Source organism: Chiloscyllium plagiosum, chromosome 15, assembly GCF_004010195.1.
Source record: "Chiloscyllium plagiosum isolate BGI_BamShark_2017 chromosome 15, ASM401019v2, whole genome shotgun sequence".
Lineage (NCBI taxonomy): Eukaryota > Metazoa > Chordata > Chondrichthyes > Orectolobiformes > Hemiscylliidae > Chiloscyllium > Chiloscyllium plagiosum.
In genome coordinates this window covers 67,214,621-67,226,899 of record NC_057724.1, presented here as the reverse complement: position 1 = coordinate 67,226,899, position 12,279 = coordinate 67,214,621, and the positions used below count along the sequence as shown (strand labels likewise).

The 12,279-nt window shown below is 48.1% G+C and overlaps 1 protein-coding gene across 4 annotated transcripts in view; it reads right to left on the bottom strand.

The window, feature by feature from the left end:
- The window catches only part of mtmr1b (myotubularin related protein 1b), a 94,701-nt gene extending 82,950 nt beyond the window's left edge, over positions 1–11,751 (bottom strand). For all 4 annotated transcript variants that reach the window (XM_043705114.1, XM_043705117.1, XM_043705116.1 and 1 more), the window contains exon 1: positions 10,935–11,751. In XM_043705114.1, the coding sequence (XP_043561049.1) occupies positions 10,935–11,029 (95 nt within the window). In that variant the 5' untranslated portion in view covers positions 11,030–11,751. The remainder of the gene's footprint in view (positions 1–10,934) is intronic.
- Positions 11,752–12,279: the final 528 nt, after the last annotated feature.

Sequence of the window (12,279 nt, the reverse complement as noted above, 5' to 3'; positions counted from 1 at the left end):
GGGGCCGGGGAAACGGAAGTTTTGGAGGAGGTGGAGGGCGTGGGTGGTGTCTCGAATGTATGTGGGGAGTTCCTGGACTGGGGGGATAGGACAGTGTTGAGGTAGGTAGAGATGAGTTCAGTGGTGCAGGAGCATGCTGAGACAATGGGTCGGCCAGGGTGGTCGGGCTTGTGGATCTTGGGAAGGAGGTAGAACCGGGCAGTGTGGGTTTCCCGGACTATGAGGTTGGAAGCTGTGGGTGGGAGATCTCCTGAGGTGATGGGGTTCTGTATGGTCTGGGAGATATGGTTTGGTGATGGGGGGGTGGGGTCATGGTCAAGGGGGCGGTAGGAAGAGGTGTCCTCGAGTTGGCGTTTGGCTTCAGCGATGTAGAGGTCAGTGCGCCAGACTGCTTCAAATATAACACCAAGCCATGCAAGGAGATATTTTGTCAGGCTTGGTGGATCATGGAGGTTTCCACTGAGGGTCTTGAAGGAGAGAAGTGAGGTTAGAGGCAAAGTGGTGAAGGGAGGGAATTATGGAGGTTAGAAACTCCACAGCTTAAAACACAGCCACCAAACAAGTGAAGGAGTTAAAAGCAGGGATGCACAACAGACCAGAATTAGGGGAGTGCAGATATCTCAGAGGGTTGCGGGGCTAGAGGAGAGTACAGAGATAGAAAGGAATGAGGCTGCAAAAGATTTTGACAAAATGATAGTGATTTTAAAACCAAAAAGTGATGCTTGACAGAGCTAATAAAAGGGCGATAGATAACAAGGTGCAGCAGAGTTTTAGAATTACATTGAGTTTACCAAAAGCAGAATGTGAGAGTGCATTGAAATAGTCCAGAGGCAGCAAAATTATAAAGAAGGTTTCAGCAGAAAATGCATTTTCAACTTTGCTCAGATTTTCAGCACTGCTCTGCTGTGACTTTTTAATAGAGTCAGAGATGTACAGCACGGAAACAACGCATCCCCGCCGACCAGATATCCCAACCCAATCTAGTCACAACTGCCAGCACCCATCCATATACCCATCCAAATGCCTCTAAAAATGTTGCAATTATATCAGTCTACACCACTTCCTCTGGCAACTCATTCCATACACGTACCACCCTCTGTGTGTTAAAAAATTGCCCCAAAGGTCTCTTTTATATCTTTCCCCTCTCACCCTATCCTATGCCCTCTACTTTTGCACTTTCCAAACCCATAACCTCTACCATGTAGAAGGACAAGGACAGCAGATAAGTGGAACACCAACACCTGCAAGTCAGAACATCATCTTTACTTGGAATTTTACAGCAGTTTCTTCAAAATCACTCAGTCAAAATCATGGAACTCCCTCCCTAACAGTATGGTGCATGTACTTACGCCAGACATGGTGGTTCAGGAAGAAGCTCACTACCACCTTCTCAAGGGCAATTAGGGATGGGCAATAAATAGTGGCGCCGTCAATTAGATTATATTGCAAACGCTATTGAGGTTACATTGTAAAGGTCTAATGATAGAATGAGCATTGAACTGGGCTCAAACGCTAGGGCAAACATCAAATTTTGGTGAGAAAGCTTTTACCAGGTTCGTCCTCCCACTTGTATAAGCTAATTCACTGGCATGCACTTAAATGTAGCTGAATACATTTCAGTAAAATCTAACAGTAAGGTGACAGTTCAGATTTTACACAATACAGATGCTTTATTGAAACAAAGCGCACATTCTCTTACCACCGAGCAAAACATGTAGGCACACAGCTTCCGGTTCACTGATTAGGAAACAGTTCAAGAGCTGGAGTGTAGCTCCTTTCTGTTAATCCCTGTCCATATGACACACTGAAAAGTATTGGATTCAACCAGTACATGTAGCACTATGAAACGTTCAGACTCAAAGAGGTGTCTGCTTAAGAGAGGAGCCTGGTACAATCCTCCTATTGAGGTTCAAGTTGCCACTCTTGTAAACTACCATTTATATTGCTGCAACATTCCCCAGGCACTTGTGGGCTAACTAGAGAAATGTGGCAGTTGCCACATCTCCAATCTCTACCATTTGGACATGTAAAATGGGAGCAGAATTAGACCATTCGAGCCTACTCGGTCATTCAATAAAATCATGGCAGATGCCCACACTACACACCCCTAAGAACCCTTGATACCCCTGTCTAACAAGAATTTGTCCACCTCTGTCTTATAATTAAACAATATCCACCACCTTCTGAAGCAGAAAGTCATGCAGCCTTCACTGAACCAGCTAACCATACACATCAGGAGCAGAAAGCCATTCAAACCCTCAAACCTGCTCTATCATGCAATAAGATGCTGGCTGATAGGATTGTGCTTCCAAATTGCCTTTTTATCATAACCTTTCACCACCTTGTTTAATAAGAATCTATCTATCGCTCCTTCAAAATATTTAAGGACTCTGTTTCCTCAACCTTTTCAAGAAGGAAGTTCAAAGACCGACAACCCTTAGAAAGAAAAAAAAATCACTTAATCTCTGTTTTATGTGAATTATCACTGGCTTTTAAACAGTTACTCCTAATTCTAGGTTCTCCCCGAACAGGGACTGTGCTCCATATCGACCGCGTCAAAACTCTTCAGGATTTTATATCTTATTGACTTCTACCATTGAGCCCAAATTAAGGTAGAGTTAAGGATTTTGTTATTTAATTTGGGGGTGTTGGAGTTACAGACTAGGCCAGCATTTATTACCTTTGTGATGGTGGTGAACCTTGAACTACCCCAGCTCACATGGTATAGGTGCAGCCACAATGCCATTACAGAGGGAGTTTCAAGATTTTGACCCAGTGACAGTGAAGGAACAGCGATACATTTCCAAGTCAGGATAGGGAGTGGCTTGGAGGGAACTTGCAGGTGGCGCTGCCTTTGTTCTCCTAAATGGAAGTGATTGTGAGTTTGGAAGGTGCTACCGAAGAATCATTGGTAAATTTCTGCAGTGCATTTTGTAGATAGGATACACTGCTGCTACTGAGCGTCGGTGGTGGAGGTACTGAATGTTTGTGGATGTGGTGCCATTTCAGTGGCTGCTTTGTCCTTGACATGTCTTCCATGTCAAATCTTTGAGTGTTAGAACATAGAACAATATAGCGCAGAACAGGCCCTTTGGTCCTCGATGTTGCGCCGACCTATTCTCAGCTCGTACCCCCACACTATTCCAACATCATCCATGTGCTTATCCAAGGATTGTTTAAATCTCCCTAATGTGGCTGAGTTGACTACATTAGCAGGTAGGGCATTCCATGCCCTTACCACTCTCTGCATAAAGAACCTGCTTCTGACATCTGTCTTAAATCCTATCAGCCAGCATCTTATTGAATGATAGAGCAGGTTTGAGGGTCTGAATGACTTTCTGCTCTTGTAGTTATGCCCCCTCGTACAAGCCATCGTCCTAGAAAAAAGACTTTCACTGTCTACCGTATCTAATCCTCTGATCATCATGTATGTCTGTCAAATCCCCTCTTAGCCTTCTTCTTTCCAATGAGAACAGACCCAAGTCTCTCAGCCTTTCCTCATCAGACCTTCCCTCCAGACCAGGCAACATTCTGGTAAATCTCCTCTGCACCTTTTCCAATGCTTCCACATCCTTCCCAAAATATGGTGACCAGAACTGTACACCATATTCCAAGTGTGGCTGCACTAGTGTTTTGTATAGTTGCAGCATGATATTGCGGCTCCAGAATTCAATCCCTCTACCAATGAAACCTAACACACCGTATGCCTTCTTAACAGCACTATCCACCTGGTTGGCAACTTTCAGGGATCTATGCACATGGACTCCAAGATCCCTCTACACATCCACATTACCAAGAATCTTTCCATTGATCCAGTACTCTGCCTTTCTGTTATTCTTCCCAAAGCGCATCACCTCACATTTAGCTTCATTGAACTCCATTTGCCACCTCTCAGCCCAATTCTGCAGTTTATCTAAGTCCCCCTGCAACCTGTAACATTCGTCCAAACTGTCCACTACTCCACTGAGTGTTGGGGTTGCAACCATCCAGGCATGTGGGGAGTATTCCATTACACTCCTGACCTATGACTTGTGGATGATGGACAGGCTTTAGGGAGTCAGGAGAGGAGTTACTCGCTACAGGATTCCTAGCCTCTGACCTGCTCATGTAGCCACTGTGTTCATGTGCCAAGTCCATTTCAGTTTCTGTGCAATGACAACCTCCAGGATGTTGATAGTCAGGGATTCAACTCAGCCCCATGTATCCTTTGTTGCTTATATGGTTTTCACATGCAGGACATTGGACTATTCCAATAATTGCACGCAATATTCCAGGCCACTGCTGGAATATTGCGTGCAATTATGGTCTCCTTCCCATCGGAAGGATGTTGTGAAACTTGGAAGGGTTCAGAAAAGATTTACAAGGATGTTGCCAGGGTTGGAGCATTTGAGCTATATGGATAGGTTGAATAGGCTAGGGCTGTTTTCCCTGGAGTGTCGGAGGCTGAGGGGTGACTTTATAGAGGTTTACAAAATCATGAGGGGCATGGATAGGATAAATAGACAAAGTCTTTTCCCTGGGGTGGGGGAGTACAGAACCAGAGGGCATAGGTTTAGGGTGAGGGGGGAAAGATATAAAACAGACCTAAAGGGCAACGTTTTCACGGAGAGGGTGGTATGTGTATGCAATGAGCTGCCAGACAAAGTCGTGGAGACTGGTACAAGTGCAACATTTAAAAGGCATCTGGATGGGTATATGAATAGAAAGGGTTTGGAGGGATATGGGCCGGATGCTGGCAGGTGGGACTTGATTGGGTTGGGATATCTGATCTGTATGGACAAGTTGGACCGAAGGGTCTGTTTCCGTGCTGTACATCTCTATGACTCTAATTAGTTCTGTGTTGTAGGTTCACCAGGTGACACTTCATTTTTTAGGTTGTTCTGCTGTACTCTTTATTGAATCAGGATTGGACATAAGTATATAAGAGCTGGGAGCAAGAACAGACCATTCAGCCCCTCAAATCTGCTCAGCCATTTGATATGATCATGGCTGATCTCGTCTCAGCCTCAACTCCACTTTCCTGCTCACTCTCCATAACCCTTCAATTCATTAATAACTGAAAACCTGTCCATTTCATCCTTAAATTTATTCAGCGCCCCGGCATCCACTGCGCTCTAAATTCCAGAGGCACGACTCTTTGAGAGAGTGAAGGCGGCATTTGGTATCCTTGCCTTTATTGGTCAGTGCATTGAGTATAGGCATTGGGAGGTCATGTTGTGGCTGTACAGGACATTGGTTCAGCCTCAATTGGAATACTGCATTCAGTTCTGGTCTCCCTGTTATAGGTAGGATGTTGCAAAACTTGAAAGGGATCAGAAAGGCTTTACAAGATGTTGCCAGGGTTGGAGGGTTTGAGCTAGAAGGAGAGGCTGAATAGGCCAGGGCTGTTTTCCCTGGAACTTCAAAGGCTGAGGCGTGACCTTATAGAGATTTATAAAATCATAAGGAGCATGGATAGGGTAAATAGACATGATATTTTCCTTGGGGTGGGGGAATCCAGAACGACAGGGAATAGGTTTAGGGTGAGCGGGAAAGATATAAAAGGGACCTGAATGGGCAACATTTTCATGCAAAGGGTGATATGTGTATGGAATGAGCTGCCAGACAAAGTGGTGGAGGTTGGTACAATTACAACATTTAAAAGGCATCTGGATGGGTATATTTATACAAAGGGCGTAGAGGGATATGGGCCAAATGCTAGCAAATGGGACTAGATTTATTTAAGATATCTGGTCGGCATGGATGAGTTGGACTATGTTTCCATGCTGTATATCTCTATGACCATGTCACTCTAAGTAGTGACTTTTCTCACCTGTTTTGTATCTGCTACTCCTCAGCTTAAAAATGTAACCCCCCCCCCCCCCATTCTCAGTTGCCCTACAACAAGAAGCGTCCTTTCTAAGTCTACTTTCTCAATCCCCTTTAACATCTTATATACTTCTCACATACTTCTAACTCCAGAGAGCATCGGCCTAAACTGCTCAATCTCTCTTCATAAAACACGCCTTTCATCTTGGGAACTGATTCAGTGAACTTTTTATGAACAGCCTCCAATACAGTCATATCCTTCCTCAAGTAAGGGGGAGTAAAGCTGTACTCCAGAAGTGGTCTCATGATTGCCTTGTCCGATTACAACAATACTCGCCTGCTTTAATACTCCATTCTTTTAGCAATAAGACCAAACTCCATCTGTATTCCTTATTACCTGCTATAACTGCACACTGGCTTTCTGTGACTCATGCATGAGGATACTCAGTTCCCTCATTTTGAAGTTTCTCTCCATTTAGATAATAAAGTGCTTTTTCATTTTTTCAACCAAAATGGATAACCTCACATTTATCCACATTAAGCGCATCTGCCAAATTTTGGACCATTCCCCTATCCATTTGTAAACTTATTTCTTCATTCCAACTTATTTTCCCACCTATTTTAGATTCTTCGTATTCTCTTGAGGGGTGTGGACATCACTGACTGGGTCAGCATTTATTGCCCATCCCTAGCTACCCTTGAGATGGTGGTGCTAAGTTGCCTTCTTGAACTGCTGCAGTCCATGTGCTGTAGGTGGACCCACAATGGCCTTAGGGAGGGAATTCCAGGATTTTGACAGCAAAGGGAACTGTCAAAATTCAGTTCCAAGTCAGGATGGAGAGTGGCTTGGAGGGGAACTTGAATGGGGTGACATGTCCATGCATCTGCTATCCTTGTTCTAGATGAAAGTATGTGGGTTTGGAAGAAGCTGTCTCAGGATCTTTGTGGAATTTCTGCAGTGTATCTTGTATATAGTACACACTGTTGCTCCTGAGCGTCAGTGATAGAGAGTGTGTATCCCCTGGATTGAGAGTAATGGTGGAGTGGGGAATATGGTGGGCCATGAGGTCACTGACTGTGTGTAAGTGAAATTCTGCTGCTGCTAATGGCTCACAGCACCTCTGATGTCCAGTCTTGAATTCCTAGATCAGTTTGCAATCTATCCCTTAGTACAAGATGATATTGCCACACTGCATAATGTAGGTACCTGCAACGTGAGAACGAGACTTCAGCTACACAATGAGACAGTTTCCAATGTGAGTTCCAGATGACCACCCAAATCATACTCACCAGCCTAACTATTTTTTTTAATTTTTACAAGGGGTCTGGGTGTCCCTAGCAAGGTCAGTATTTATTATCTCTCCTTGCGTTGGCACTGCTGAAATCTACCACCTTTGGCCAATCCCCACCATTTATTGCAATAACAAGTCTGGATTAGTGGTGCTGGAAAAGCACAGCAGTTCAGGCAGCATCCGAGGAGCAGCAAAATCGATGTTTTGGGCAAAAGCCCTTCATCAGGAATACAGGCAGAGTGCCTGAAGGGTGGAGAGATAAATGAGAGGAGGGTGGGGGTGAGGAGAAAGTAGCATAGAGTACAATAGGTGAGTGGGGGAGGGGATGAAGGTGATAGGTCAGACAGGAGGGTGGAGCGGATAGGTGGAAAAGAAGATAGGCAGGTAGGACAAGTCATGGGGACAGTGCTGAGCTGCAAGTTTGGAACTGGGGTGAGGTGGGGGAACCGGAAATGAGGAAACTGTTGAAGTCCACATTGAAACCCTGGGGTTGAAGTGTTCCGAGGCGGAAGATGAAGTGTTCTTCCTCCAGGCGTCTGGTGGTGAGGGAGCGGCGGTGAAGGAGGCCCAGGACCTCCATGGCCTTGGCAGAGTGGGAGGGGGAGTTGAAATGTTGGGCCACAGGGCGGTGTGGTTGATTGGTGTGGGTGTCCCAGAGATGTTCCCTAAAGCGCTCTGCTAGGAGGCGTCCAGTCTCCCCAATGTAGAGGAGACCGCATCGGGAGTAATGGATACAATAAATGATATTGATGGATGTGCAGGTAAAACTTTGATGGATGTGGAAGGCTCCTTTAGGGCCTTGGATGGAGGTGAGGGAGCACGAGGTGGCGCCAATGCAGTCATCAATGTAGCGGAGGAAGAGGTGGGGAGTGGTGCCAGTGTAACTATGGAAGATGGACTGTTCTACGTAGTCAACAAAGAGACAGGCATTGCTGGGGCCCATAAGGGTGCCCATGGATTACACCTCTTCCCACCCTACCTCCTGCAAAAAAGCTATCCCACATTCCCAATTCATCCGCCTCTGCCGTATCTGATCCCAGGAGGACCAGTTCCACCACAGAACACACCAGATGGCCTCCTTCTTTAGTGACCGCAATTTTCCTTCCCACTTGGTTAAAGATGCCCTCCAACGCATCTCGTCCACATCCCGCACCTCCACCCTCAGACCCCATCCCTCCAACCGTAACAAGGACAGAACGCCCCGGTGCTCACCTTCCACCCTACCAACCTTCGCATAAACCAAATCATCCGCCGATATTTACGCCACCTCAAAACAGACCCCACCACCAGGGACATATTTCCCTCCCCACCCCTTTCCGCCTTCCGCAAAGACCGTTCCCACTGTGACTACCTGGTCATGGCCACACCTCCCTACAACCCACCCTCCCATCCTGGCACCTTTCCCTGCCACCGCAGGAATTGCAAAACCTGCGCCCACACCTCCTCCCTCACCTCTATCCAAGGCCCTAAAGGAGCCTTCCACATCCATCAAAGTTTTACCTGCACATCCACCAATATCATTTATTGTATCCGTTGCTCCCGATGCGGTCTCCTCTACATTGGGGTGACTGGACTCCTCCTAGCAGAGCGCTTTAGGGAACATCTCCGGGACACCCGCACCAATCAACCACACCGCCTTGTGAACCAACATTTCAACTCCCCCTCCCACTCTGCAGAGGACATGGAGTCCTGGGCCTTCTTCACCGCTGTTTCCTCACCACCAGATGCCTGGAGGAAGAACACCTCATCTTCCGCCTCGGAACATTTCAACCCCAGGGCATCAATGTGGACTTCAACAGTTTCCTCATTTTCTGTTCCCCCACCTCACCCCAGTTCCAAACTTGCAGCTCAGCACTGTCCCCATGACCTGTCCTACCTACCAATCTTCCTTTCCACCTATCCGCTCCACCCTCCTGTCTGACCTATCACCTTCATCCCCTCCCGCACTCACCTATTGTACTCTATGCTACTTTCTCCCCACCCCTACCCTCCTCTCATTTATCTCTCCACCCTTCAGGCACTCTGCCTGTATTCCTGATGAAGGGCTTTTGCCCAAAACGTCGATTTTGCTGCTTCTCGGATGCTGCCTGAACTGCTGTGCTTTTCCAGCACCACTAATCCAGAATCTGGTTTCCAGCATTTGCAGTCATTGTTTTTAATCACAGTAACCAGTCTGCCAATGGGATAAGGAAACTGAATAAACAAAACAATGTTTGTGCATAAATAAACTATTTCCACAGGTTTGGCATTCCAGAACTAGGGACATAGTCTGAGAATTAGGGTCAGAAGAAATGTTTTAATGCACTTTGATACACAAAAGTTGGTAGGTATTTGGAACTCTCTTCCATGAATGGCAGTGGATGCTGGGTCAGATGTTAGATTTAAAATCTAAAATACATAATTTTTTTGTTAGGCAGCAGTATTATGGGCTATGGGCCCAAGGTACATATATGGAGTTAGGTCGCAGGTCAGCCCTGAAGTCATTGAATGATAGAACAGGCTGGAAGGGCCGAATGGCCTACCCTTGTTCCTAATTTAGGAGCAGAAATGGTGAAGACCAGTACACTGCAGTCAGCTCGCTCTCATTGTGAGTCCACTACTTTTAACATAACTTCACCAATTTCTTACACTAGCCTGTTAAGAAAATAATTAGACTCAGGGAAGAAAACCATTTGTAATAAGTTGGATAGGCGCAAATATTGAAATCCAATTAATGCAGCGCTCTGGTTAAACGTGAAAATTTTGGGAAAATTTGTTGAAAACGCATTGCCCAGTCTGCACCTTCACGCAGGGCTGATGTGCACTCTCTCTGCATTCTTCTTTGGGATTCATGTCCGAAAGTGCAGACCCAGTTCGGGATCCATGCACCGTGCCCGGATCCCACTGCAGACCCAGCCCGGGATCCATGCACTGTGCCCGGATCCCAATGCAGACCCAGCCCGGGATCCATGCACCGTGCCTGGATCCCAATGCAGACCTAGCCCGGGATCCATGCACCATGCCCGGATCCCAATGCAGACCCAGACCGGGATCCATATGCAGACTCAGCCCGGGATCCATGCACCGTGCCCGGATCCCAGTGCAGACTCAGCCCAGGATCCCAGTGCAGACTCAGCCCAGGATCCATGCACCGTGCTCGGATCCCAGTGCAGACAGGCTCCGGGATCCATGCATCATGCCCGGGCTCCCTGAGCAGTTTCAGCCCCGGGATCCATGCACCGTGCCCGGATCCCAATGCAGACCTAGCCCGGGGTCCATGCACCGTGCCCGGATCCCAGTGCAGACCCAGCCCGGGATCCATGCACCGCGCCGGGGCTCCCTGCGCAGATCCAGCCCCGGGATCCATGCACCGTGCCTGGGATCCCAATGCAGAATCAGCCCGGGATCCAAGCACCGTGCCCGGATCCCAATGCAGACAGACGCCGGGATCCATGCACCGCGCCCGGGCTCACTGAGCAGATCCAGCCCCGGGATCCATGCACCGTGCCCGGGATTCAAATGCAGACAGACGCCGGGATCCCAATGCAGACCCAGCCCGAGATCCATGCACCGCGCCCGGGATTCCCATGCAGACACACGCCGGGATCCATGCACTGTGCCCGGATCCCAATGCAGACCCAGCCCGGGATCCCAATGCAGACCCAGCCCGGGATCCATGCACCGTGCCCGGGCTCCCTGAGCAGATCCAGCCCCGGGATCCATGCACCGCGCCTGGGATCCCAATGCACCATGCCCGGATCCCAATGCAGACTCAGTCCGGGATCCACGCACCGTGCCCGGATCCCTGAGCAGAGCCCGCCGCCTGGGCCCAGTCCCCGGCCTGTCCTCCGTTACCTTTCCGGTGAATCGGCGCTGGTTTGTCCGGAGCCGGTAGCCAGGCGGGGTGGCCTCTTGGCGGCCAGGCTGTCGGAAGTGCCGAGCCTGTCCATGGCGGCCGGGCTTTTGTTTCAGGATCGGCCTCGGAAATCCTCCCAACAGCCGCCTGAGGCCGGAGCTTCCTGTTCCTGAGGCGGCGCCGAGTCAGAGTTCAGCTGGAGCCAGCGCTGCGGGTAAACTCAGAGCTGTCAGTAACTAGGGAGCTGTTAGTAACCAGGAAACTGTCAGTAACCCTGAACCTCTCAGTAACTAGGGTCTGTCAGTAACTAGGAGTCTGTCAGTAACCAGAACCTCTCAGTAACTAGGAGTCTGTCAGTAACTAGGGAGCTGTTAGTAACCAGGAAACTGTCAGTAACCCTGAACCTCTCAGTAACTAGGGTCTGTCAGTAACTAGGAGTCTGTTAGTAACCCAGAACCTCTCAGTAACTAGGAGTCTGTCAGTAACCAGGAAACTGTCAGTAATCCTGAACCTCTCAGTAACTAGGGCCTGTCAGTAACTAGGAGTCTGTCAGTAACCAGAACCTCTCAGTAACTAGGAGTCTATAAGTAACTAGGGATCTGTCAGTAACCAGGAAACTGTCAGGCCCTAGTTACTGCGAGGTTGTAGGTTACTGTCAGTAACTAGGAGTCTGTCAGTAACCCAGAACCTCTCAGTAACTAGGAGTCTGTCAGTAACTAGGGACCTGTCAGTAACCAGGAAACTGTCAGTAACCCACAACCTCTCAGTAACTAGGGCCTTTAGTAACCCAGAACCTTTCAGTAACCAGGAAACTGTCAGTAACCCTGAACCTCTCAATAACCAGGGAGCTGTTAGTAACCAGGAACCAGTCAGTAACCCAGAACCTCTAGTAACCAGGGACCTATCACTTCTCAGGGACCTGTCAATCACCAGGGATCTGTCAATCTATTAAAGGACCAATGGCTGTCAATAACCCAGGACCAACAGCTGTCAATCAGCAGGACTGACGCCTGTTGGTTACCCAGACTGACATCAGCAGGGCTGACAGCTGTCACTCACTGGGAATGACAACTGTCAATCAGTAGAAGACAATGTTCCTGCCACCATCAGTGTTAATCAATCTTTCTGATAGTTGTAAATCAACGGGCTGCCAGTTGTCTATCATTGAGTGACAACATTGCAGCTGGATGTCCATCTCTGGATTAGTGGTGCTGGAAGAGCACAACAATTCAGGCAGCATCCGAGGACAGGCAAAATCGACGTTTCGGGCAAAAGCCCTTCATCAGGAATAAAGGCAGAGAGCCTGAAGCATGGAGAGATAAGCTAGAGGAGGGGGGGGGTGGG